The sequence below is a fragment of the Clarias gariepinus genome, chromosome 26, assembly GCF_024256425.1.
Source record: "Clarias gariepinus isolate MV-2021 ecotype Netherlands chromosome 26, CGAR_prim_01v2, whole genome shotgun sequence".
NCBI classification, from domain to species: Eukaryota; Metazoa; Chordata; class Actinopteri; order Siluriformes; family Clariidae; genus Clarias; species Clarias gariepinus.
This window is the reverse complement of record NC_071125.1, coordinates 19,284,481-19,310,087: the sequence shown is the minus strand read 5'-3', so window position 1 is coordinate 19,310,087 and position 25,607 is coordinate 19,284,481. Positions and strand designations below refer to the sequence as shown.

The following is a 25,607-nucleotide window of genomic DNA, read 5'->3' as shown; positions in this document are numbered from 1 at the left end:
ACATGTGGTTGATTCTGATTTTAAGAAGCAAAACATATTACTCTTTTAACAAAACTTTACTAAGCAGTACCGTCATACCCCCATGTGACACAGCAACAAGCTGCTTGTGATTAAATACAAAAGTTACGAATGACCACGGATAAGCTTAAACAAGCTTATGATGGACCTGCGGCAAACCTGTGGACCAAAAAAAGTTCATAGCCCATGCTAGCAAGCTGTAGATCACTATGGGTCACCCTGACAAGTCCTAGTAAGCCCTGATCTTACTCTACAACTCATCATAAACTTATTGCGATCGGCAGGCAAATGTTGGAACTGGGTTTTAGCATTGTGCGAGCACTACTGTTCCGTCCCGTCCCCCAAGATACGTAGCATCCACTACGTATTAGTGTAATGATTTTATTGGAGCATTAACACAATTCAATTACTGTTGCGCGTTTAAAGTCAGAACAGAAATGATCCCTTTACAAATCAGCCTTAAGCATCCTAAAAAAAAATCAAAGAAGTCTACATCAGTGTAAAAATTAACAAATTTTATTGCAAAGAAAAAAAAGAAAAAAAAAAAAGAGTAATCCCACACCCTTTTCCTCTCCAATGCACACAATACATGCAGTGAATGGAGAAAAACAAATAAACAACCACATAAACAAGTAAAACAGCAAACAAGTAATAAATGAAATAAATTAAAACACTGACCAGGTCTCAATACTGAAACCTGATCAGCAGAATCAGACATGAACCTGCAGAACAAGTACAAGTACAGATATCTAGAATTACAAAGCATAGAAAGTTAAGAAAATTACTTTATACTGATTTGTAGCTTTAAGCATTCAAGTGGTATTGGCTCTAACCACAGAGCCACAATTAATAACCTCAACAAGATCAATACCTCATTGTCATTAGATATCCCATTAAAAAAAAGATGTTCCAAGATTGTCTCATCACACGGCACAGATAGTTAAAGTATAGTTGGCGTCTGACATTCGGTGTGTTTAATAGAGCCACACAATGATCTTAAATAATAACAGCATGAACACCATTATTTCATGCTACACCATTATGCTTAATGACATCGAAGAAATATTATTTTTGGCACATGCACCAGTTAAACAGTTCAAGTACAATTCTTTTTTAAAAAAAAAGAGGCAAATGTGTTGACATTTCCAAGTGTCTATAAAATAAGGCTGCAACACTCAAGAAGGATGCGTCTAAGGAAGATGTTTAAAGTGATACTATACAAGCAATCCACGCAAAAATAATTATCATAAATTACACTTTTACATGAACATCTAGAACATTTGTACCGAACACTATTTATTTCTTAACATGAGATTTTGATATTGGAACTCTAATGAACCTGTTCAGTTGCTTGTTGTTTGTATTACACTTTCCTAATAGCAGCCTTACGCTTCGCACACTTGTTATTAAGGGAGAAAAATAGAAAACATCCTAAAATGTTTGATAGACAGCTAGCTGACAGGAATTTTCCCTCTAAAAAAAATAACTAGCATTAACTAACATTAGAGAAAATCCCTATATTATTATTATTATTATAGTAATAACAATAATAATATCGTACCATGGAGAACTCAAGTTATACACATTTACTTATAAATATTGAAAACATTATGATATTTTAGTAAACAGGACAGTGTCACACTGTTAACTTACTGAAAACCGTGGCATCGGGTTGTAAATTCAGTTTAACACGATTTAAAATAAGTTGAAGTTCACTGATATGGATTCCAATTTTGTGGAAGAAAACTCGTCTCCATCCCTGTAAAACTTTTGTGTACGAGCTTATTAGCCAGTCAGTTCAGCAGTTCCAGATGAGTAAACCTGTACCGTTCAACAAGTAGCATAAATATACACACACCTCATTCATACCCCAATACATTCGTGCTGCCTTTAAATAAATGAGGTAAACATTAAACATGGCATATGACAGCAAAGGTGAGAACAGTTTATACCAATTTCTTGGACAAATCTGCATTTATAAATCAGACACACACACACACACACACGAAACAATATTTTCCACCGGCTACCCAGTCCACAGGACATGAAATCTGATCAGGGATCACAAGTGTGTTTACCCACATTGGCCAAATCATGTGACCCTGTGGCACATCATGTGACTCTCTGGCGCACAGCTGGGTCATGTCGAGACGTCCCGGTTGTGTCATCGTTCAGCAGTGGAGAGGCTTCTGCAAAATCAACAACACGCAGACACTAGATGCGTTACACACACACACTTGATCATGTGAAGCAAACACCCATGCAAATACATAACAGTATGCAAACACTCACATGAACAAAAACAAACAAGTGCGGATACCACATTGTACACAAACGCATGCAAGTACACAGACACAAGGAGGGATCAGGGCAAATTGGGATCAATGTAAACAGAGCTCAGGGTAAATGTAGATCATGAAAATGAAGCTCAGAGTAAATTCGGATCAGAGTGATCGGGTGTAGAGGTACATACGACCGAGTAGGAATGGGGATAAATACAGATCAGAGGTCCGTTCTTCGTACGTCGCTTGACACATCCGAGATGAATTGACACATCTAAGATGAGATCATCGTGCTTATTACGATCCGGCTAAGTTGGTTCTTTGAGCTCACCTGTTGTTGATGATTAGTATAGCTGGACTGAGTTGTCTAGGATTATTGCGCGCTCGTGCGTTGGTTTAAAAGGCGATATGCATCGACAGTAGAAACACTGATCACAAGCCCTCCGATTGGTTGACGAAATGGAAAAAGAGCGGCTCAATTTTTTTATAACACGTGTTATGCGCTGAAATGCCCCCCTGCCATGGATTGCCCCCCCCTACATAATCGCTATCAAATATTATATTAGAACATAAATTCATAGGTTAATGGTCTATAAATTACAAATTATATGAGACAATAAAATAAAATAAGCAATATGAAAATAAATATGTTGTATATGAAAAAATAGAAATATTATGTATACTTTTATATTGTTTATTTTATAATAAAATTAGTTTCGTCCAATTTATCATTATAAAAAATTTTTTTTAATATATATAAATATTTATTAGCATATTTTTATGACAAACCCCTGAAAAATAAATGTTACAAAATAAACATTATACAAGAGTTTGTAATAATGGTCTCGACGGCTGTCTCATGCCTAGGGTTTATTATAAAAGTAATATCATATTTGATAATACTAAACCTATGAATTTATGTTCATATATAATATTTGATAGCGATTGTGTGTGTGTGTGTGTGTGTGTGAGTGGGGGGGAGTCCATGGCAGGGGGCATATACTTTTCTTTTTCCACGTGAGTCAGTCATGCTCTTTAACCAATCAGATGTGACCTCGCCATTTCAACCAATCATAACCCTCTAGGAGCGCAGGCTAAATCCTGTTTACATGAAATAAACCTGCTCCCGAGCAGGTTCAAGCTTACGGATATGTTGCTATGACAACAAATGCTAGAAGCGCATCGAAGAACGAAACAATCCAAGATCAGGACAAATCCACAACAATCAAATCCAGCTAACTGAGTTAGCGACGTACGAAGAACGGACCCCAGGGTAAACTGTGGTCTAATCTCATCTCACCATAACAGCCACGCCTACTTGTTTTTTTTCTCACCTTTCATCTCTACGCAGTTCCCCTCGGTCTTCTCCGTGCTCGAGTCTTTCTTTCGCAGCTTCCCATCCACCACGTCTGTTTTAACCTGCCCCAGTGACTGCAGGAGGGCCAGGGTGTCGAACGGCATCTCTCCAGACTCCTTCAAAAGCTCTAATACCTACAGACACACAACTGCGTTAGTTGATTAGGCAAGGAATCTAATGGGACTTCAAATAATATTAGATTTTGACACAAAGTTATGTATACTGTATGTTTACTCCGATAGATTTTAGAATAATCACAAGGCTAATCAAAGTAGGGCCGTAAAAACAAATGTTAAGCAAGGTCATAAATAAATTACTGTGTGAACCTGGATGTTTGAGTCACATGGCTAAATGTTGTATAAAGAAGGATGTACTACTTTTGCGTACAAAACTTTTTACTTTAAAGAATGACAGCTCTAGTTTATACATTTATTCAATTTATCCAACAGCTCTACCTGACAACACAAGATTTGCAAGGTACCCGATAGATCTACCCTACAACAAAATGTTTCACAGCACTTGCCTACAAAATTCAACTTTTTACAAGCTATCCGATAGCTCTACTCCACAAAATTGTACTTTATACAACAGCTTTGGCCTAAAACATTGTCCTGTTCACAAGGTATCTGACAGGTTTGACCAAAACGGTACTTTTAGACAGCTCTATCCTCCATAATTGTACAATTTGCACAAAATAAAAAGCACAACCATAGAAAAAATGCTATTTTAACAAGAAATCTGACAGGTCTACCTTACAAGATTGTTTGTTTACAAGGTATCCAACAGTTCTAACCTTTAAAATTGTGCTTTGTCAAAGCTTCCACAACTTTTCTCTACAAAAGTTAGATATCAGACAACTCTAGCCTATAAAATTTTAAATAATAAATAATTTTAGGAAAAATTTGAAAGCACAGATTTGTTGTTGCTCATGGCTTTTTTTTTTTTTTTTTTTTTTAAAGAAAAAGAAAAACACACACAACAAAAAACACCAAATGCTAAATTAAAAATTAATAACCTTGTATCCAAGACCAACAACTGTCCTTGTGTGCTTTAATAAAGGATCGATCCATCAGGGAAAATCATACAAACATGTACCACACAACAATCTACACACCTTCAGACACTTGTAGCTCTTCAGTTCACTCAGGTTTTCCTCCAAAAACAGCAGGTACATCGCCAAATCGTCCCAAGCTCTGTGTCCAAACTCCATTACCTCGAGTGTGGGCAGCATCCTGTAAGGTTTCAGGAATCCAGCCGAGCTCCTTAGGGGAACTAGCATGGCATACACGCATGCAGGTGCCAGCAGAATGTACACGGTGAGGTTGATGTAACTGAGGAGCTGGAAGACACCCACGGCTACGAGCTTGCACTGCAGGGCTCCGGGTACAGAGGAGTCATTAAACAGCACACCGGAGCGGATGTTACACGGAAACTCGTCAGTTACAGACAGCCGGATGTAGTAACACAGGTAGATGCAGGCCAGGATCAGAGCCACGAAGGTGAAGATTCGGCACAGCAGGTAGCGCACCAGCAGGCTGCAGGAGGAACGTTTGGTCTTCAGATACTGTTCCACCAGCGGGAACTTAAAACAGCTTTCTGTCAGGTCTGGCAAAGAGCTGCAGAATACAACACACACAGCTAAGGATGAGTTAGCTAAAACACTAAAAATTATATATATCAAATCAAATATATCAGGAATTTTATTGGCCTGGACAACAAGCTATACACTTACACACCAAAAAAAAAAAAAAAAAATTTAAACCAAGATTAGAAAAATGTTAAATTCATTGAAATGAAAACAATAATGTATAAAAACTAAAAAAAAAAAAAAAGAAAACTTTAAAAAAAAAATGATCACCATGCCGTCTAATGTATTAAATAAATGCAAAAATAATTAAAAGGCAAATGAGAACCTTAAAATGTTTAAATGCTGAATGATACATTACTTAAATGAGGTTTACATTTAGATTGAAGATTTTTTAAATGTTTATGTCTCAAGTTTTTTTTTCTATTGCACTTCTCGCAGCAGGCAGAGTTAATAAAATGTTCATGACCGACTAATCTTTTTTAAAAGTTTAAAACCCTTTTTTTCCCCACAGTTTTCACTGGATAGAGCTAGATAAAACTTTATGTTCAATTACAATTTTGGCATCCAATGCTTATAAAAACTGTCAAGATTAAATAAAATAAAATTATTAAGATTAAACCATTATTCTATGGCATGCTGTTTCACAATCATTTTCTCATTTGTTTTATAAATCTTAAAGTGTGTGTTCGTGCCTTGCTAAAGCCGGCGGTGATGGATTGTAGTTTTTCAGTACAGATCTCTCCTCGCAGTCAGCATGCTTGAGAATCGCAGGTTTGTTTAGTTTTAGTCACCTTTGTGCTAAATCGCGTTTTTTGGCCTCAATCCTGATATTTTCACTTGTTCAAACTCAACAATTTCTGTTTAGGTCCGCTTAACTGCTTTCTCTCACACCTTTGCTCTGTGCTCGCCAGATGAAACTGAATAGAGCCGAAGTTGCCAGATACAGAATGCAGAAACCCCACCCAACTGGATTTAATAAATAAATAAATAAAATAATTAATTAATTAATTTAAAAAAATGCTAGAACTCATTGTAGTTTATTTAAGTGTTTATGATTAAAGAATTAAAGTGTATGTGGGCGCTGTTCAAAAGTCTTAAGATATCATAATACATGTCTGCATTATTACATACAACACCATTCACTATTCCCAAACATTCCTTAAAAATAAATGAATAAATAGCATTACAGTTACATTACAGAAACATCTGGCTGGGCCTCCTGAGTGGAATGGAGCAAAAGATTTAACTGCGGCATTTCTCTTGACTTGTGTTTTTAACAGTACATTTTTTTTAAATACATTTTTTTTAAATGCATGATGTTTCCAAAATTTAAAAACATTGTGATCAGTATTGACCAAAATAATCAGAATTATGAATGAACTTTTTTACCATACGTCCTTTTTATTTGTCTGCGGTCATCAGGTCATCAGGATCTCTCTAGGGTACTTTGTGGTGGTTAAACACATTGCTTGTGTTTCCTCCAACTGCTAATATTGCCTTTATAAATTCAGTAAACAACTGTTGTGTGCCTTTCTTGTGTCTCTGTTTTAAAAAATTCAGAAGTTTAACCACTGTTGACCTTTTTTTTTTTTTTTTTAAGCAATGCTTTTGTGTTGTCATACAAATGGTTAGGGTGGTCCAGAAACTACCCTATAAGTATAACTGTTTTCTGTCTACAAATATGTAAATACACAATCTACTTTACTCTCATTATCTAATGAATTGTTCAGCCCTGCAATCATTTCTTAAAGCTGTAACTTAAATATCAAGCAAGTATCTCTTTCATTGGCAGTAGATCTCTCTGCCAAATTTCAGCATGTTAATGCCACATAACTCCCTGCTCTGTACAGTACAGCAAGTCCCGGACTTACGAACCTTAGTGTTACGAACCAACTGTGGATCTACCGACATTCGTAGTTGCAAACAGATCGTGGAAGTTGCTCAAGTGTATTGTACAAAAAATAGACGCTGCAGTGCACCAGATATCAATATTTACAATTATATACAATATTAATGTTGCGTAAGTGAATGCATAAAATGTCTGCAGTCCGGTATATTGTATGTGTGTGTCTGTGGGGGTGCGAGAGACATAAGCAAACGAATGAATGGGATTCACCTTGAGATTTGGTCTCGCGAGAGTATAATGTGGAAACAAAACAACAAACCTGTGTGTGTACATTGTGTAATTGTGTCAATGGTGTATAAGACTCACTTTGTTGGACTTACGAACAAATCCGACTTATGAACATGCTCCAGGGACAGAACTTCCTTCAGAACCAGGGACAGTCCTTCTGAGGACTCTGTCGAACCTGCTTCTTTTTCTGGCAAAATCCAGAAGCTCTCTCTTTGTTTTTGTTTGTTTTGTTCTTTTTTGTCTAAAAAGTGGTCTTTTACATCATATGCTGCTTTGTTTTATAGCCTACAAACATTATCCTGTAAGATTCTTTTTTTATTTTTGCTGGAATACTAATATTTGTAAATCAGATATGTTTTTTTTTTTCTACTGACTCAATAATGAAGTCATAAAATAAACCTATTCTTCAAATCAGCTGAACTGAACAATTCGAACTTGTAGTCACCAATGAAACACTCGAAACATGCGGTTAGATCTCCCTGCAGCTGAAAAAGGAAAGTTCTCGACTTGAAAGAACTGTGTGCTGGTGTGTACCTGTACAATATGTACAACATGCATACCTGTGTGTGTCTGAGCTTGTGGAGTTGCCATAGAGATGTTTGGCCAGCTTGATAGCTCGGTTGTAAGACTGGTCCAGCTCGTTCATGATGAAGGTGAGATCAGAGGAGAGACCTGGTGTCACGGTGAATCGCCAAAACAAGGCTGGGACGTACACCAGCATGGCTACGAATAAGAGGATGTAGGGGAAAAACTTCATGTGCATGAGGAAGAGAAAGAGAGAAAAAAAGAGAAGATAGAGAAGCATTAGTTTAGATCTAAAGAATTGTTTTGGTCATGTTTATAAATACAGCAGCATTGTGTGCACTGACTTTTTTAAAGTCCAAAACCCACATTGCTGTTCTTCACTTATCGTGATGGTTTTAAAGTCACAACAAAGCCACAAGCATTTTCTTAATATCCAGTAGGAAACACTAATATTTTTTTTCTCGATGTTCTAACATTTTAACCTCGAGACTCACTAGTGTTAGAAGCCGCATCTGCCTGCGTGCTCGCAACTGCCTGACGCGCTTATTGTCAAGTTGATGTTTGTGTTTAAGTTTGTTTAGAAATAACAATTATTATAAAAGATGTAATAGAAATACGTGCTGCTCAGTAAAATGCCGCTTTTGTTTATTATTTTAAAGTTTAATGTTTAACTTTTGTATATGAGGTTCATTAGTAGTTTAAACGCTGCCCTTGGTTTTTAAGTAAAAAAATTAATGTTACTGTATAAAAAACAAGCTAACAAATTATGCGTGTTCAGTTCAAGTGTGAAGCTGCTAAGTAGAGCTGAGGTATAAATCTAACAGAGTTACAACATTCTCATCACCAGTACCTTTAAACATGCCATCAAGCAAATGTAGGACGTATACAGGTAGTTCCCAACTTACGAACAAGCCCGTTTTCCAGTAGCACGTTCCTAAGTTGAATTTGTTTTCAAGTCTCATACGGCTTTGACACAAATATACAATGTAAAGCATATCACAGTCCACTTGACTGAATCTCTGACACCGTTCCCCACACTGCCATCATGTGGCCAAAAAAACTTAAATCACACCCAAGGAAATTAATTACACACGTCAAATGTGATAGTGTTGTCTCTGCGCCTTTAAATCGCGAGGGGAATACCAGGTGCCATTTTGTCTCAGAGCTGTTTTCCACTGTATTGGGCTGTAAACTCTTGTTTTGTGAGGACTTTCCGAAATTAGGATCATTAACCATCGGGACAGCTTTACAATACAGACATTTTTTATCATCGTGGTCTGATTAATTAAACCAATTGAGGCAGACTCAATTCTTGAATTTGATTCTCTGCAGAGTCATAACATACATTTTCAAAGATGCCTTTCTGGAAAGATCAGATCGCTGATATGGGGACGTTTTCTGTTTTTAAGAAGGTGTTTGTTTAGTGATCACTTCCAGAAAGAAGCTCCAGCAGCAGCGCTATAAACAGTAAAGTTGAACGTTCAGCATGGGGAAAGGCTTTAAAACAGAGAACTTAACGGGATAAAGAAATCCAGTTAAATTGTTGATTTCAGCAAGAAAGAAATGCAATTCCTGACTGTGTTCATAAGAGATAAAATAATCTTTGGAGTGTTGTGATTTATTAAAAGGAGTGTTCGCATTAAACTGGGACTTTTAACTGCACAGAACAACAAAACACATTTACGAGAGTAAAACTTCTTTATTTCTCTACATATAATCTCCTGCTACACTAATGCATTTATCCGTGCGTTTCACTAGAGCTTGAATACCATTAAGGTAGATATTTTCTCAATAATGCCTGCTTCGTGTCTAAAACCCTGGCCTGCTACATTAACGGCTATAACATGTGAAAATCTGTTTAACGCCTTTAGGCACGAAAAGTTCCGGTTTGACTTGACTCACTTGACTTGTACATGCTTTCTCTAATAGTTTTGTTATAATTCTTTTTTCCCTGTAACTCTTTGATGAATCTTTGATGAATCTATACGATAACCCTTTTTTCCCCCCCAATTTTCTCCCCCAATTTAGTCGTAACCAATTCCTCTCCGTCACTAGGGGGCTCCCACATTAAGGCTACTACTACCACTCAGCCGGGAGGGCCGAAGACTATCACGTGTTTCCTCCGAACCGCGTGGCGTCAGCCGACCGCATCTTTTCGGACTGCTTGCTCACGCACTATTAGGGGCGGAGTAACACACTCAGAGGAAAGCGCTAGCCGCTCCTTCCGCGTGCGCGAGCTCACAGACACCCCTGACAACTGCTGTATCGGAGAGTGTGTGTGTACACCCTCAGAGTAGCACTCCGGACATAGTCCATAAGACTTATAATAGACTAATAACACTCGAGATGGTACACATATTAAACAAACACTGAGCGTAGTAGTAAAGTTATACTCAAGCTAATTCTGACAAGTTTTTACTTAAGAACACACAGACAGACTTCCCCCTATTTTAAAAACCACCAGCCTGTACTGTTTTCCTTAAATGTTTGAGTGTGTGTGAGAGACAGAGACAACTGCTCGAGCAAGCTGTGTTAATTGAGGACCTTGTGCAATGAGAGTGGAAGTCCCCCCGTGTCCTGTTTCTGTACATCTGCCCAGCAGTAGTTGTCCACAAACGCGGCCTGACGCCAGGAGAAGTTCATGGGAGAAAAGCAGCTTATCTGAGTACCTGAAGAGGAAAGGCATGAGAAAAGAAAAAAGAAAGAAAAAAAGAAAGAAACATGACACTGAGAATAATTTCAGGCTTATGTTCATCTGACTGGGTTACAGCTCCCAATTGTGTTACTGAAAACACTTTAGTATCAAAAGGTTTTTGTTTTCTTCAAGTATTGCGTTAACATCGTTTTCTTCCTGCACTAACCGTCCTCCCCTCCCCCCAAGAATGCTTTAAAACTGGTGAACGATTTGCAATTAAAATATCTAGAAGCGTTTGCATGTGATTTGCAGCAGGGGATTCTGGGGGAAGGTTAAAGAAGGCAGACGTGAAGTAAACAGCTTAGAGTTATATATATATATATATATATATATAACTTATTCAGCTATTCTATCAGTTAATAAGAAGTAACTCCTGTTAGTCACACATAAAAGGGAAAAAAAATCATGCACAAAAGAAATTAAAAATGAGATTTAGAAAAAACGTTAAAAGTTGTTCAACCGTACAATCCCAATGAGGACGTAACTGTTAATGGATCAACGAAATAAAAAATGGGTAACTGACTTACAATCTGTGCATCAAACTGAACTCTTTGCTCTAAGAAGAGGAGAATAAATTAAATACGTTATGTAACAGTTTTTTTTTTTTTTTTTTTCCAGATGATTTTCTTACATTACCCACACCACAGCTTGAATCCCTGCACATCCCTGAGCTGGTGAGTATCACAGCTGGTACGGTCTCAACCTCAGGAGAACAACACTGTAGTGATTTAGGGTGTTTTCACATTAGTGACCTGGGATCATTTCCGAGAACACTTGAGCCCAAAGTTTGGTTCATTTTAAACATTGAGAACAAAATCGTTCTTGGGCACGTATCAAATCAGACACGGAAGCCAATCGTACCTGGACACGGAAGGGGATGCAACATCATTAACGCCATGAGTCTCCTCCAAAATTTTATTGTGCATGTAGCACGAGCTAATCTCATCCTCTGACCTAGACATCCGTAGCTGATATAGCAGGAATGCGTTGCATTTTTTTCGTCCCTTTTCCGAACAATATGATGCATAGCACATAGGTTAACTTTCTTAAAAGTTTTTTTAAAAAACAGTTTTTACATTTAAAATACTGATTAACCGCAAAGAAGCATTATATTATCACATTATATATATATATATATATATATATATATAAAAAAATTTTATCACACACAATTAAAGTTACTCATCTGTCTTTTTCTCTGAAAAGCAGAATAGTCTCAAACACGTCTTACACACGTTTACTCCAGTCTCAAAACAACACAAGCGCAAATTATTCAGCGTTAGAAGCTCCACGTGCCCATGTTAAAAGCCACACGCACTCGCACGCTCACAACCTCTCAGCCCATTAGAAGAGGTAAAACCTTTGAGCAGTTTCAAGTAGTAAATTCATTTCTATGTTCGTTTAGAAATAATAATAACGGCAGATGGCAGAGATATGTACTGCTCAGTAAAAATGTTAAAACCCTTGCATTTGGAGTTAGTTTGTATTGTTAAAATATTAAATGCTGTGCTTGATTTTTGAATTAAGAAAAATAATAATATAAGGAACGGGCTATGTTTAATCAATCTTTAATCTTATTTATAAGGTTTAAAATTGTAACAAAGTAAGAGAATCGAGATATTCATAAAACCGTGATACAGATTTAATCAAATTGTGATATTGTGATGTTTTATGTTATATGATAGTATTGTATCAGGAGGTGACCGGTGAGTCCCATCTCTAGTGATAAGGGCCAAGTTGAACAAAGAGAGCTATAAATAAGTACAGAAGCCACATATACACACACACACACATACATATATATATATATATATATATATATATATATATATATATATATAAATTATATGATTATTCACGGTTTCTTTCATGTTTGTTTTGTTAAAATATGAAAAGATTCACAGCAGGACAGGTTCAGGGCGTGTAAAGAAAGAAGAATGGCATTTCTAATACAGTAGGTGCGACTGTTTGACCTGCTGCTTACTGGAGGAACAAAGACGAGCATGAAAGCAACTTAGAGAGATGTAAAAACATGTTGTGTGTGTGTGTCTTACCGACTGAGACTTCCTGAGCGAAGGCCAGAGAGATGAGCAGCAGCGGCAGCCCCACAGCTACACACAGCACCAGCTTATCCAGAGCCAAGTCCAGGCGCGCGCCCTTATACTTCCCCTCAGTACTCGGCTCCTTCAGTAAGAAGTCCGTGAAAACATACTCCGTAGCTACGTTAGCTATCGCCATGTTTAATACCTGGAAGAAAAACTTCTAAATTTACATTTTAAAATTCCGAAACCGTCTCCTGGCTGCGTAGTAAAGTTAGAAACTGAAACTAAGCAAGCCCCAGAGAAACAAGCATTGTTATGACTCTGTAGTTTCGCGGCGCGTAACTACTTCTTGACTTCCTGTTTTCGTCTTCTTCTTCTTTAAAGGCGGAACACTACACGACTCGTTACCGCCACCTGCAGCCCACATCAAATAAACCAGCGTTAGGCTAACCTTAGCTACCAAAAACACGCGCCAAAAAGCTGATTATTAAAACTGTATTTTTTAGGTATTTTTAATGATATTACCAAGAACATGTCACACACATATACACACGCACAATACTGTCTGGACAGAATTTATTGAAACTTTGCCATTGAGTCCTTAGGTATTTGCTTAAAGTTAAAGCTGCGCCATTAATGAAAGTGTGAAAAACCTTGATGATTTTTTTTAATGAAAAAAAAAAACCCTTCCTAACAGTGTTTGTACTTAGTAACCTAGTAACTATATAGATCTACAGAAGGATCTTAGGATCTGTAAGTCGCTCTGGATAAGAACCTCTACCAAATACCTAAATGTGAATAGAGCTAAATCTAAAAGCAATGATATGAACAGTTATGTGCCAGATTTAATTATCTACTTTAAAATAGACTACTAATGAAATACTTGCTCAATGTAAATAAACACCAGCACCAATATATATATTAATTAGAAAATCTAAACTGATTTATCTTTTTACTGCATAAATAACAGCGCTGAAGTGGTATAAGTGAATTGTAATATACTAAAGTCATTATTATTATTATTATTATTATTATTATCACTGTACTTTTTTGATTTCTCATCTGTGATCAATCAATTAATTTCCCGATTACCAAGCACAGAGTGTGTTTGGTTGACGAGAAAAGAAGTACAACCGAAGCATAAACAAGGCGTAAAATACTCAACTGCATAAAATTTTATTTCTTTGGATTAATAAGTTAGACAGAGAGTTCTGCCGTACAGAAAGACATGTACATGCGCTTCAACCCAAAATAATAACATCACTGATTATATTAAAGCCGATCAGCTGATTGTCTGCTTATTTTTAGCTTAACTATTTTTACAAACTCTTTTTCAGGGTACTAATGTACATATATAGTGGATACAGTGGTACCTCGGCGTTAGAGCAGCCCGCCTCATGCATTTTGGCCTTAAGAATAAAAATTTTGCTAGAAATTTGCCTCAAGATACAAGTGAACAAACCACACGTTGGCTAAGTTGCATGTATATCCAGGAGCCGTTTAAAACTTGTTTGCATCAGTGGAAAAAGAAGCCGAGCAATTTTATGACTTTATGTGATAGACAAACACAAATTGGCATATAATTGTGAAGTGGAAGAAAAACTTTCTACATTTTTTGCAAATTAAAATCTGAAAAGTGTGGCGTGCATTTGTATTCAGTCCCCGTTACTCTGAAAAAAAAAAAAAAAACTAAAATCAAGTGGAACCAAGTGCCTTCAGAAGTCACTTAATTAGTTAATAGAGTCCAGCCATGTTTAATTTAATCTCAGTATAAATACAGCTGTTCTGGGAAGCCCTCAATGGATTGTTGGAGAACATTAGTGAACAAATGCCAGCAACACAGGCGCATGTTCAAATCACACATGACTGTTTTGTATGACACACCAACAATGACTGTTTCATATTGTTTTATACACACCATAATTGCACAATGACATTTATTTTTTACCATGTCAGTGTCAAATAAATAAATAACTTAGCTGACTAAATAACTAATTAAATTAGTTAATGCAGTTTAGTGTTTTGCTAATGAATGCTAGCTACATTAGGTAGCCCGTTAATCTTTCTAATTAATACTAATTATATCTATAAGATTTAATGTTAAATAACTGCATCACCACCCATTGCTATTTGTCCATCCAGCCACCATTAATTGCTATTTGTATTAGTTAGTTTTTGTTAGCTAGCTATGTAGAAAATGTTATCTACAAAGCGGCTAACTTTCATGCATTTAGTGTAAGAGTCACACAATCACTCATCTACACACATCAACATTCTTACACTTTGATATTTAAAACAATTGTCAGTAGAAGACTTAAGCCTTATTCTGATGAGTCAGCCTTTATTAAGTCAAATTCTTACATCACTACACAAGTATACTGTAGCTGAAATGCACCGGAACACTGATCCGCAACTTTCTTCTCTTTTTGTGAAGAAAAATATTTTTGGAAATATTATTTATTTTTGGAAAGTTGAAACTAATAAACATTTACCGCTGCGTGAAGCCATCAATCCAACACAAAAGAAGTGATAATAATTGAAGCCGTTATGATAGTGATGAAAAGATAAACTAGTTAAACACCAGCTGGTGCAGTAAAGAGAGGTTGAGGGCAGTGATGTAGTATTATCCAAAAAAGGAAATACATGTGATTATTTACAGTGACATTAAAATATTTGCATCAAGTTTAATCATGTACAACTATTATATCATACAGAGTTATATACTATAGTTATTATAAAGATCAACAAACATGATTAAAAGAGAATCACGTGTGTGTGTGTGTGAGAGAAAGAGAGAGAGATAGATTACCAATTACTATTATTATTATTATTATTATTATTGTTGTTGTTAATAGTAGTAGTAGTAGTAGTAGTATCTTTGCTTTTTGCTCCCATTCTTTTTAATTAGTTTTATCACATCTTTGTTTTATGGCGCCTGTATGACTAGTGCATTTTACATAAGATTAAATAGGTGTTGTTGTGTTAATCCGTTTGTTAGTCCCGAATTGTTCTTATGAATATAAATACAAATACATTATTTTGTGTATGATTAAAAATGATGCAAATATTGTCCTTGTGTTTGTGTGTGTGTGTGTGTGTGTGTGTGGTGTACCCTTAGAACCAATGCCCTTATGTTCAAAATATTACTCTAAGCTTTTCTGAAAACTTGGCAGCTCTGGATCTAGCTGGTTAGAAAAAAATATAGCCTACTTTACCTTTAACTTGCACACTTTTATTCATAACAAAACAGAATTATGTAATGAGTATTGAAAAAATCATGGTGGGTAATTTGCTGACAATAACCAACCTAATTCAAATTTGCTAGCTTCAATTTAGTGTAGCTAGCAAGCTAACTACTATTTACCATTATGTAACATAACTGTTTGCTAGTTTGCCGCATAGACATTATTAGCTATCCGGTGATACAATTTAAACATATTCTCTTTTACTTAGAATATAATACTTGTTTAATTACAGTATATAATATTTATATTAGCTATGTAATCAAAAGTAATTTACCAGTCCATGTATTTGGACTGAAACAAGACGTTCTAACTGTTCCAATTTTTTCTTTTTGAATGTAAAGGGTGAACGATTGCCCTTAGTCTGAGCGCCACAAATGTCAGTGCTAAGGTAGTAAATGAAATTTATAATAATAATAATAATAATTATTATGATTATTATTATTATTATTATTATTAGCAGTAGTAGTAGTATTAGTAGTAGTAGTAGTAGTATTTTAAATGGCCATATACGGACACATAGGAGATAAACATATCTCCTAAAAAAAAAACTAGAAAAAAACAACAACCAGAAATTGACAAGACAAATAGAAGAGTTCTTCTTCTTCTTCTTTGGTGTATAAGTTGCATTACCGCCAACTGTAGATCTCATTCTCCCTCATCTTCCAGGCCATCTTCTCTACATTTTTTTTTTCTACTGTTCTGCTTATTTCCTATACATCTCTCTCTCCTCAGTTTCCCTGTCCTTTAAAGCCGACTTTTCAGTCCAATCCTCCTCAAAAACAACTTTAATTGCTTCTTTCCCTGATCAGTGACTCCCCATACCAAAAGATTCTTCACATTGCTTTCTGCTCTCCCTAGTTCTTGGAGCTGTGCCACCATACCTAGCCACTCTTGCATATAATTCCTGTACGAGAGCAGTACATGCTTGACAGTCTTACCTTCAAGGCATTCCTCACATGCCCCATTGGGTCCCATTGGGTGTTTACCTACTATAAATAAAGTGTTAGGGTTGTTGTGTCAAATTCTTAGTCTGCTAATTAATACTTCCTCTTTATGATTTTCCCACTCTTTATCACACCTACTTTGTCCAGGATTGAATGCAAATGAACTTTTGGTTCATTATCCCACTCATGTTGCCGTTGTTGTTTTGCTTTGTTTTGTTTCTCCACACTTAATTCTACTTGTATAGTGCTTTTAACAATGGTCATTGTCACAAAGCAGCTTTACAGAATAAATAGAAAAAAAATAGGGACATGAGTATGAAAGGGCAACATGTATAAATCAAAGTCAGATTGTCCCTGATGAGATTGTCCCTGAAGACAAGGACAATCGTGGCAAAGGAAAAACTCCCTGAGTGCTTTGCCTTCCTGAGATGGCTAAAGGATTAAACTTAATAAAACAGCAGTAAACAGCACTTATACTGTGTGTTAGGACCCTTGAAGTTCAATTTAACAGGAGATGTGTTATGGGTATATGGAGTCCACTTTCACTAAAGTTTGTACGAATTTCAGTCCTGAACTATTGAGCGACTGCATTCGTACAATTCATCAGAGAACAGCTTGTTGCACAAGTCGAGTCCAAGAACATCTTCATGATAAAGTAGAAACGTCCCTAGTCACCACACTCATGCCAATAAGATCGAGAACGGGCCTTCATCTGGTTGCTTTTTTTGCCATATAGAATTAGTATGCTGGTTGAGTTTTGTTAAGGTAATTACTGTGACGTCACACTTGAGATAATTTTTTTCTAGATGACACACACAATTGAAATTTTACATTACAAAAATTTTACATTTACAAAATTACATGTTTAGATAAGATTATTAGTATAAAGTAACCTAAAATGCGTTTTAGGTTATTTAATCTTTCAGACTACTTTTTTATCCAGTTTAAAACAAGGATAGTATAACCAATAAATTCTTAGATTCTTATTGGTCAGCTGAATCATTGGATCATCCGCCTTCAACGCTCTGATTGGTCAGTATGTCATATGACGTGGCGATATCACCCAATCGGGTTTCCTGCAACGGGATTGCGCACGCGCACTTGTACGCTACGTCAGCCTTCTCTCTTTGCTTGTGTAGAATCTACGTGGCTTTACACCGAGACCTCGCAGTTCAGTGAGCACCGCTTCAGCAGCAGCGTTTACTCACACAGGTACGGTCTTATGGTTGTATTTATTTATTTATTTATTCATTCATTCATTTTTACATAAGGAATACTTCTGAGTATATTTTAATAACGTGCGTTTGAAATATAAACTGACATTACGTCTAACTGCAGCGTTAGCTAGCTTCTTAGCTAGCGTCCCCAGCACATACCCGGATGTGAAGAACATCAACACGTTAGAAAGTAACACGTTAGTTACTGGAGTTCAGCTGAAGTTATGGCAGCGCGCGTGCAGTGTACAGTAGTGTATTATACAGACTGTGGTACACGGGGCACTTCCGGTGTGTGAGGTTTAGCCAGAGTTTAACCAGCAGGTATAGCGGTTAATCCCAAGTACCTGTGTTACTATACGCACACTTCAGACCAGTTGCCTCTGTGTGACCCCTTCTGTCTGTCTGTCGGTCTGTCTGTCCCCGCCCCGTCTGTCTGTCTGTCTGTCGGCCCCGTCTGTCTGTCGGTCCCCCCTTCTGTCTGTCTGTCGGTCTGTCTGTCCCCGCCCCGTCTGTCTGTCTGTCTGTCGGTCCCTCCTTCTGTCTGTCTGTCGCCCCTAGGGCTGGGTATCGTTCCAAAATTACCGATACCCTGAATTCGATACCGGTTCCGAACGATACTTTTTTCGATACTTTTATTTAAGAAAAATATTTTAAAAAGATTACATAATACACATAATCTCTGAAAAACTTTGGTTTTATTTTTCAGGATGTTTGTGACACTTTTCACAGCAGGCTTATCTCTATGTCTTTAGCATCAACATAGCTACGTATTTAAAGCCATCAAACAGTACATAACGTTGCATAAGGTAAAAATGATTTATTAAAGTGACCCCGCACAAACTTAAACTTAACTTTAACGGTACACAAGCATGAAGCGCTAAAAGTTAGCCGATTGTGTATGTCGGTTTACCTGTCGGAGCCCCTGTCGGAGCCCCAGTCATCGCGCCGTTATCCTCATCAGTCACGGAGGACGGCGCTTGTGGTGGGCATGTTGTTGGAGGCCTTGAGTAAGGAAAATACTGAGAGGATGATGATGACTGCACCGGCGTGATCTTCTTGCACTCCAACACGGAGCAACTTTCTGCACGCAAATTAATTCCGTGTACTGTCAGGTGTTTCATCATATTTGACGTGTTGCCAGTCTTGGACGCGATAACCTTTTTACAAATATTGCATCGCACGCTGTTGCCGTCAATCTTGGCATAATGTAGCCATACTTTTGATCGCTTAAACATTGTTTGCGTAAAATTTTTTGCTACGGTTTAAAGTGTAGTGTGCATTACAGCCTCACATTTGACAAGTTCTGGGCGAGTGGGCGTAACCGCTGTAAACTATTGATTTTCAAGGCAGTCTCGCAGCAGCCAATCACCAGCATTTGATCCGGGCACATTAAGGATGCCGCACTTTTTGTAGCTCACTGACGATGACAAGATTATACTTTTGGGTATCGAAATTTGGCACCGAACGAAAATTATTTTTTCGATACTCGATAGTATCGAGACGATTCGGTCGGTGCTTCAAAAGTATCGAACTCGATACCCAGCCCTAGTCGCCCCCCCTTCTGTCTGTCTGTCGGCCCCCCTTCTGTCTGTCTGTCGGCCCCTTCTGTCTGTCTGTCTGTCGCCCGCCCCTTCTGTCTGTCTGTCTGTCGCCCGCCCCTTCTGTCTGCCTGTCTGTCGCCCGCCCCTTCTGTCTGTCTGTCTGTCGCCCGCCCCTTCTGTCTGTCTGTCTGTCGCCCGCCCCTTCTGTCTGCCTGTCTGTCGCCCGCCCCTTCTGTCTGTCGCCCCCCGTCTGTCTGCCTGTCTGTCGCCCCCCGTCTGTCTGCCTGTCGCCCCCCCCCCCGTCGGTCTGCCTGTCTGTCGCCCCCCCGTCTGTCTGCCTGTCTGTCGCCCCCCCCGTCTGTCTGCCTGTCTGTCGCCCCCCCGTCTGTCTGCCTGTCTGTCGGCCCCGTCTGTCTGTCGGCCCCCCCATTCTGCCTGTCTGTCGCCTCCCCCACTTTTGTCTGTCTGTCTGTCGCCACCGAACCCCCCCCCCCCCCCCCCCCCATTTTCACTCTCTGTCCCTGCCCCCCCCCCCTTGGCCTCAGAGAAAACCTACCTATATAACCGGTATGTACCAGACCGAAACAGAATGCGAATTTCGGTGCCACTTAAATGCCTGAACTGTCGATTGAAATATTTGTTTTCTGGGTTCATATATTTTTGTAGATTAAAAGTTTATTAGATTAAATAAAAAAATTTAAAGTACGAATTATGTCTGAGAGACCGATATGAAATGAGAGACCATCCGAGATGCGCGTGAATGCAGTAACTAACGTTACACTTGCTCTGATGGCAGCAGGAGGTCTACCGCTATCTTAGCTTGCTAAAATCTTAGCTTGCTAAATTATGTGGCTATATTTCACAAGAAGGGATTCCGACACCGCGACGTGCAGCAAATGTTTCACAGCAGATGCGTGTAAAGGGGGAAACACGTCAAATCTAATGAAACATTTAAGGGCACACGGAATAAACTTAAAAGCAGAGGGAGGCACTGTGTTTGATAGCTTGCAGACAACAGCTGGCACTATCGGTGTGGGTGACCCCAGCCCCAGTTATACCAGCCGTAGCAAAAAGGAGTCCACCGATTATGATACAGCAGCCTTTCCGCAGGTTAGTCGTAGGCTAATGTAATCTTAATTACAAAATGCAAATCTTGCATTCATGCTAACAAATGGTCAAACGATTTGTAAAATACTAATGTAACATGGATTGTTTATAATTATGGCTTTCCATCTAGTATTAGTAGTACTTCAACAGTACTTATATATTCATATATACTTTAAACTTTTAATATATTGTTTAATTTTAAGCATTATATTTTTTGTTCAATAAAAATGTATTCTTGAGTCATCCACCATCATTTTGTGGCTTTTGTAAAGTATCGGTTCAGGCACCGTTCTGGCACCAGTACCGCTTTAAAAGTATCGATTTGGCATCGGTATAGGAAAAAAAAAAAAAAACGATACCCAACCTTACTCCAGGGCCACATCCCTTTCTCTGTTGTCTGTTTGTCCCTGTCTCTTTCAAATCCAACTTTTTATTTGTCACATACACAAACATACACAATATAATATACAATGCTAACACAAGTTCTTTTTTTGTGACCTAAAAAAGATGAGGCAAATGCCAGCACAATATGTAGTAATTTTGGTACAATAAAATGAAGTATAATATAGAAGTATACTGTATAAAATGTAGGCCATTATTGCCTCTCTGTGTAGCTCCACTCATTTCCATATCTGCCTGTTTCTGTCCCCCTCTCTGTTTCCTTCACTTGCCTCTATTTCTTTTTGTTTTCCTTCTCTTTCTGTGTATATCTCTCACACTCTTGCATATCTTTCCATTTCTCTATCTTTTTGTCTCATTTTTTTTATCTGTCTCTTTGTCCAAGTCTGTTCCTTTGTCTCTGTTTTTTTTTCTTCATTCTTTTTTGACTGTCTTTCTGTGTCTGTCTGCCCACTGACGCGTGTACGTTTTCTCCTCTTCAGCCCGAAGCAGACATGGATCAGGTCATGCAGTTTGTCGAGCCCGGCCGCCAGTTCGTCAAGGACTCCATCAGGCTCGTGAAAAGATGCACGAAACCAGACAGAAAAGGTGAGACTGCGACCGCTGTCACAGAAGATGACGGGTTATTAAGTCTATTACACAGAGAATATCTGCAGCAGGTAAACAGAGGTGGCTTGGTGCTGCATTTCTGCCCCATGGCTCCTGGGTCCCTGCTTTAATCCCAAGCCCATGAAGTAGAGTATTATGAAAGATTTATTACTCAAGTTATAATTTTCTATGTTGTAGAATTTCAGAAGATTGCGATGGCCACAGCGATTGGGTTCGCCATCATGGGCTTCATCGGATTCTTCGTCAAACTCATCCACATCCCCATCAACAACATCATTGTGTAAGTCCTTTAATTACATCGCAAACCTACAGTAGTGTTTCACACATGTAATTTTCGTGGGGGGCAGGGTATCTTGATTTGTAAGACCGTTTGTCACATGACGCTCTTCTCCTCTGTGTGATGTATCCAGCAAAAACATTTTCTCCGGCTTCAGATTGCCCAAAAGGCCCGTACAGATATAGTTATATCCTTGTCTGCCGGTTTAGTTGGCTCTTAACATTTTTTTTTATCATTTGGACAGCCAAACATTTTTGAAATGTATTTAGTTTTAGAATGAATAAGAAAAATCCATGGTATTAAAAATACCTGCGTTCATGTGGACTAGGTTTTTCTCCTATTGTTAAATACATGTGTAAATATTCTAAAAAAAAAAAAAAAAAAAAAAGAAAGTATTACATGGTTTATTGGATCTTCAGCTGAGCATACATAGCCGGTATCTTAAGGACGCTTTGCCAAAGTTACATTAACCATTTGTTACTTTGTGTTTTAATATAATCTACAGTATATTATAGATATAATAAGTAATAAGCAATAATGAGTAAGGCACTTATGTAACACAGGGTTGCCTATGTAGCTTTAAAGGTGTTTGCTCAGTCTCACATTGTATAGGAGAAGGTGTGCAATTTGGTGATGCTTTAACAATATTAAATTTAACACTGACAACCTAATTTCAGTAAAAATGTTTAATACTGAACCATCTAAATTCTTATGCAAAAACAAAAAACAAATCTGGAAGATGGTGACGTTAAAAAAAATATATAATATATATTATTTATATTGTGAGACAATTAATCATAATATTAATTGATTTTATGGTCATATTGTGCAGCTCGTGTGTGTGTAGCTGCAGGTACGGCACCTGACTGGCGCAAAGCTGTTAACATGTCACCTGTGTGCAAATTGACAATTGTTTTTTTATTTTTTATTTTTTTATTATTTTTATTGTATAATCCTGCCACAAAAAGTTGAGTCAGTTGTGTGACTGATTTTTCGTTCCTGCTTTTTACAGTGGTGGTTGAATCAACACTATCTAAAACCTCTTCAGTTACTGAAAACATGGAACTGCGCTTGACGACGGACTGGGACTGAATTTGTAGATTCAATGTTCTGTTTATTGTGATTTTCTTTTCTTTGTGGTAAGTTTTAATAAAACAAAGAAAATAAATATGAACTGTCTTTTTTTTTTTTCCATTAAAAAAAAGTATTAGTTTACTCTGTTTTAATAGCCATAGTCCATAGGAGAGGTTTGTCTGTGCTGATGGTCACAGGTTTTCTCTTGTCGTTGGCATCCAGCTCTTCGTACGTGTTGGATGTGCTGACGAGCTTCCCAAACTCCAGCATCTTATTATCTGTAAAAGAAAGTTTAATGTATAATGGTAATGATGATTATCCTGAAACTCTATGTTGTCTGTGACAGATGTTCTTAGATATTAAGGCGAAACTTAATAATTACTGTTAAAGGAAAGTAATAACTCAACACATTAATTAATACATTAAGTTACACATTACATAAGTAATAAGTGTTGAGTTCCCAAATCTGATGGGTCAGAAAGTGTTGGCTAACTTTCTACAACATACATTATACAGTCTACATTGTCACTGTCTTAATATTTCTGGAATTTCATATGCTAGCACTTTGAACAGTCAGTGGTAAACCTGCAAGTTTTCAAACAGGTTTCAGGACAGAAACTTTTTTTTTTACCATGACAAGCTGCTTTTTCTTGTCACAAAAAATTAGTTTAGTGAATGAACACAAGAATAGCTGACTACGTAAATATATGATCACTGGAACTAACTTACTCGTTGGCGCATCATCTCTATAAATTCATAAGTTATTAACTGCAAAAATTTATACATGTGATACTCTGGTCATTCAGTACATTCAGGTCTTCAGCTGACTTCATTTAATCGGCACATAATGCTGCTGAGCCTAGACATGTATGATGGGTCCATCACGTATTCGCCCATCGCTCTAAAATACACACAATCTGGACTCATCAGACCACAGCTTTTCCATCGCTACAAAGTCCAACCTTTATTCTCCCAAGCAAAAGCTTTTTCCCCTGATTAGTCTCACTTACACATACCTGTTTTGTCCCAATCTCTTCACATTGTAGAAATTCTTTCACTTTAACTATTAAACTTTCCATGTTGATCTGTTATGATGCAACTTTAAACATTCATGCAATCTCTGATTAGGGTCATTCAGGATATCTTTTTAGATCACATTTCTCCCCCAGACTCGACTGTTTAGCACTATACATCCAGGTTTAAATTCTGCACTAAACAGTTCTTAAATATAATTCTTGCGGGAATCTATTTAGTTGTATTCTTTGCTTGATGCAGGCCAATAATTTGACGACCTGAAACACAGGATCTTTCAACATGGCTGTTTAGGAAATGAGAAGCTAATCACTGCCTCAGTTAGGGTCAAAAGAATTGTTCTGAGCAGAAACCTATTAATCACTGCAACAATTATCCAAACAATAGCTCTTAAGTATTTGCTTAATTAAAAGGATGAATTATAGTTGGGGTGAACTAATTTTTTTTTTTTGGGTGGGGTTAACATTTTTAAATTTTTAAAAGAACTCGGCCATGTTCCTCAGTTACATTATCCTGCTGTAAGAGGTCACTGTCATTAGGGAAAACATTCCTATGAAGGACGTTGTAGGTGTCACGTGTCAAATTAACATCTACATGAATGAAAGGACACACAGTTTCCCAGCGGAACATTACTCAATGCATCATATTACATACCTGTATTAATATTGTAATAATACAGTATTACATATAATAATACAATATTACATACATATATTAGATTCCTGTATTAATTGTGCATTATTTACCAGTGCTCTTGGGTCATATTTAGTGGGAAATAAGTTATCCAAAAATTTAGTATGCAGTACGGTACTTACTGTTTTAGGACTCTCTTTATTTTATTGTATTTTATGTTATTCTATCATATTTTATTCTATTTGTATTTTTTTCCTTATTTATTACTTTTTCCTTTCTACTGGATACAACCATGAGCAAATGTAACCAAGAATAAGCAATCTCCCTCTGGGATTAATAAAGTTCTATAAATCTTGAATCACACAAAATGTAAAAAAGATGCTTTACGCGTACACACACACGGTTACAATTCTACAATGAACAGTACACGCGTGCACAGGTGTTCACTATATAAGTTACGCACACGCACTAAGACTGAGCACTGGAGACGATTACCCACAATCCCACAGTGCAAAAGAGAGAACTATTGGCTCAGTTGTAATCACATGATGCTCGGCAGACAAAGTGCATGTGTAGTACAGTACTTGTATATCAGGACCTCGCTCGTTTATACCCCTCTTTCCTATGCGGTTTGACTCACGGTGATATGCGGTGTTAGGCACCATGAGCTGCTGTGATTGCTGCAGTAAAATTTACTGTTATATATATATTATTACATAAATTATGAATATATGATTATATAATAATATATAGCCTGATTCAATTCTGATTCGAAAACTGACAAAATAATTTAGCTAATTTGAACTGACTAAAAAATGATCGCCTGAATTGCACAATCGATTAAATTGTACAGCTCTATGAATCTCCCTGTACTTCTAGCATTTTTAA

The 25,607-nt window shown here is 37.3% G+C and overlaps 3 protein-coding genes across 3 annotated transcripts in view; 1 reads left to right on the top strand and 2 right to left on the bottom strand.

Annotated features, from left to right (window-relative positions):
• Positions 1-477: 477 nt before the first annotated feature.
• Positions 478-12,993, bottom strand: panx1a (pannexin 1a). The gene is made up of 6 exons (XM_053488332.1): positions 12,654-12,993; positions 10,449-10,573; positions 7,940-8,130; positions 4,772-5,273; positions 3,635-3,791; positions 478-2,207 (listed from the first exon to the last, which is right to left on the bottom strand). Exons 1-6 carry the CDS (start codon positions 12,835-12,837, stop codon positions 2,131-2,133), a joined length of 1,236 nt encoding a protein of 411 aa, XP_053344307.1. The 5' UTR covers positions 12,838-12,993; the 3' UTR covers positions 478-2,130.
• A 4,927-nt stretch (positions 12,994-17,920) lies between these two features.
• sec61g (SEC61 translocon subunit gamma) lies at positions 17,921-23,150 on the top strand. The gene is made up of 4 exons (XM_053487725.1): positions 17,921-18,042; positions 21,577-21,682; positions 21,881-21,983; positions 22,993-23,150. The coding sequence occupies exons 2-4, from the start codon at positions 21,589-21,591 to the stop codon at positions 23,000-23,002; spliced, it is 207 nt and encodes a 68-aa protein (XP_053343700.1). The 5' UTR covers positions 17,921-18,042; positions 21,577-21,588; the 3' UTR covers positions 23,003-23,150.
• Positions 22,364-25,607, bottom strand: part of tpk1 (thiamin pyrophosphokinase 1) — a 31,940-nt gene continuing 28,696 nt past the window's right edge. Inside the window, exon 9 of the mRNA XM_053487724.1 lies at positions 22,364-23,332. Within this exon, the coding sequence (XP_053343699.1) occupies positions 23,193-23,332 (140 nt within the window). The 3' untranslated portion in view covers positions 22,364-23,192. The remainder of the gene's footprint in view (positions 23,333-25,607) is intronic.

Bases quoted from the DNA above. Each gene is read 5' to 3' on its own strand.
- panx1a (XM_053488332.1), bottom strand. From the start codon at position 12,837: ATGGCGATAGCTAACGTAGCTACGGAGTATGTTTTCACGGACTTCTTA. The intron at 8,131-10,448 runs GTCCTCAATTAA...ATGCACATGAAG, and splicing joins TTCCACTCTCATTGCACAAG to TTTTTCCCCTACATCCTCTT. The intron at 5,274-7,939 runs GTATGCATGTTG...TGTATTCTGCAG, and splicing joins ACAAGCTCAGACACACACAG to CTCTTTGCCAGACCTGACAG.
- sec61g (XM_053487725.1), top strand. From the start codon at position 21,589: ATGGATCAGGTCATGCAGTTTGTCGAGCCCGGCCGCCAGTTCGTCAAG. The intron at 21,683-21,880 runs GTGAGACTGCGA...TCTATGTTGTAG, and splicing joins CACGAAACCAGACAGAAAAG to AATTTCAGAAGATTGCGATG.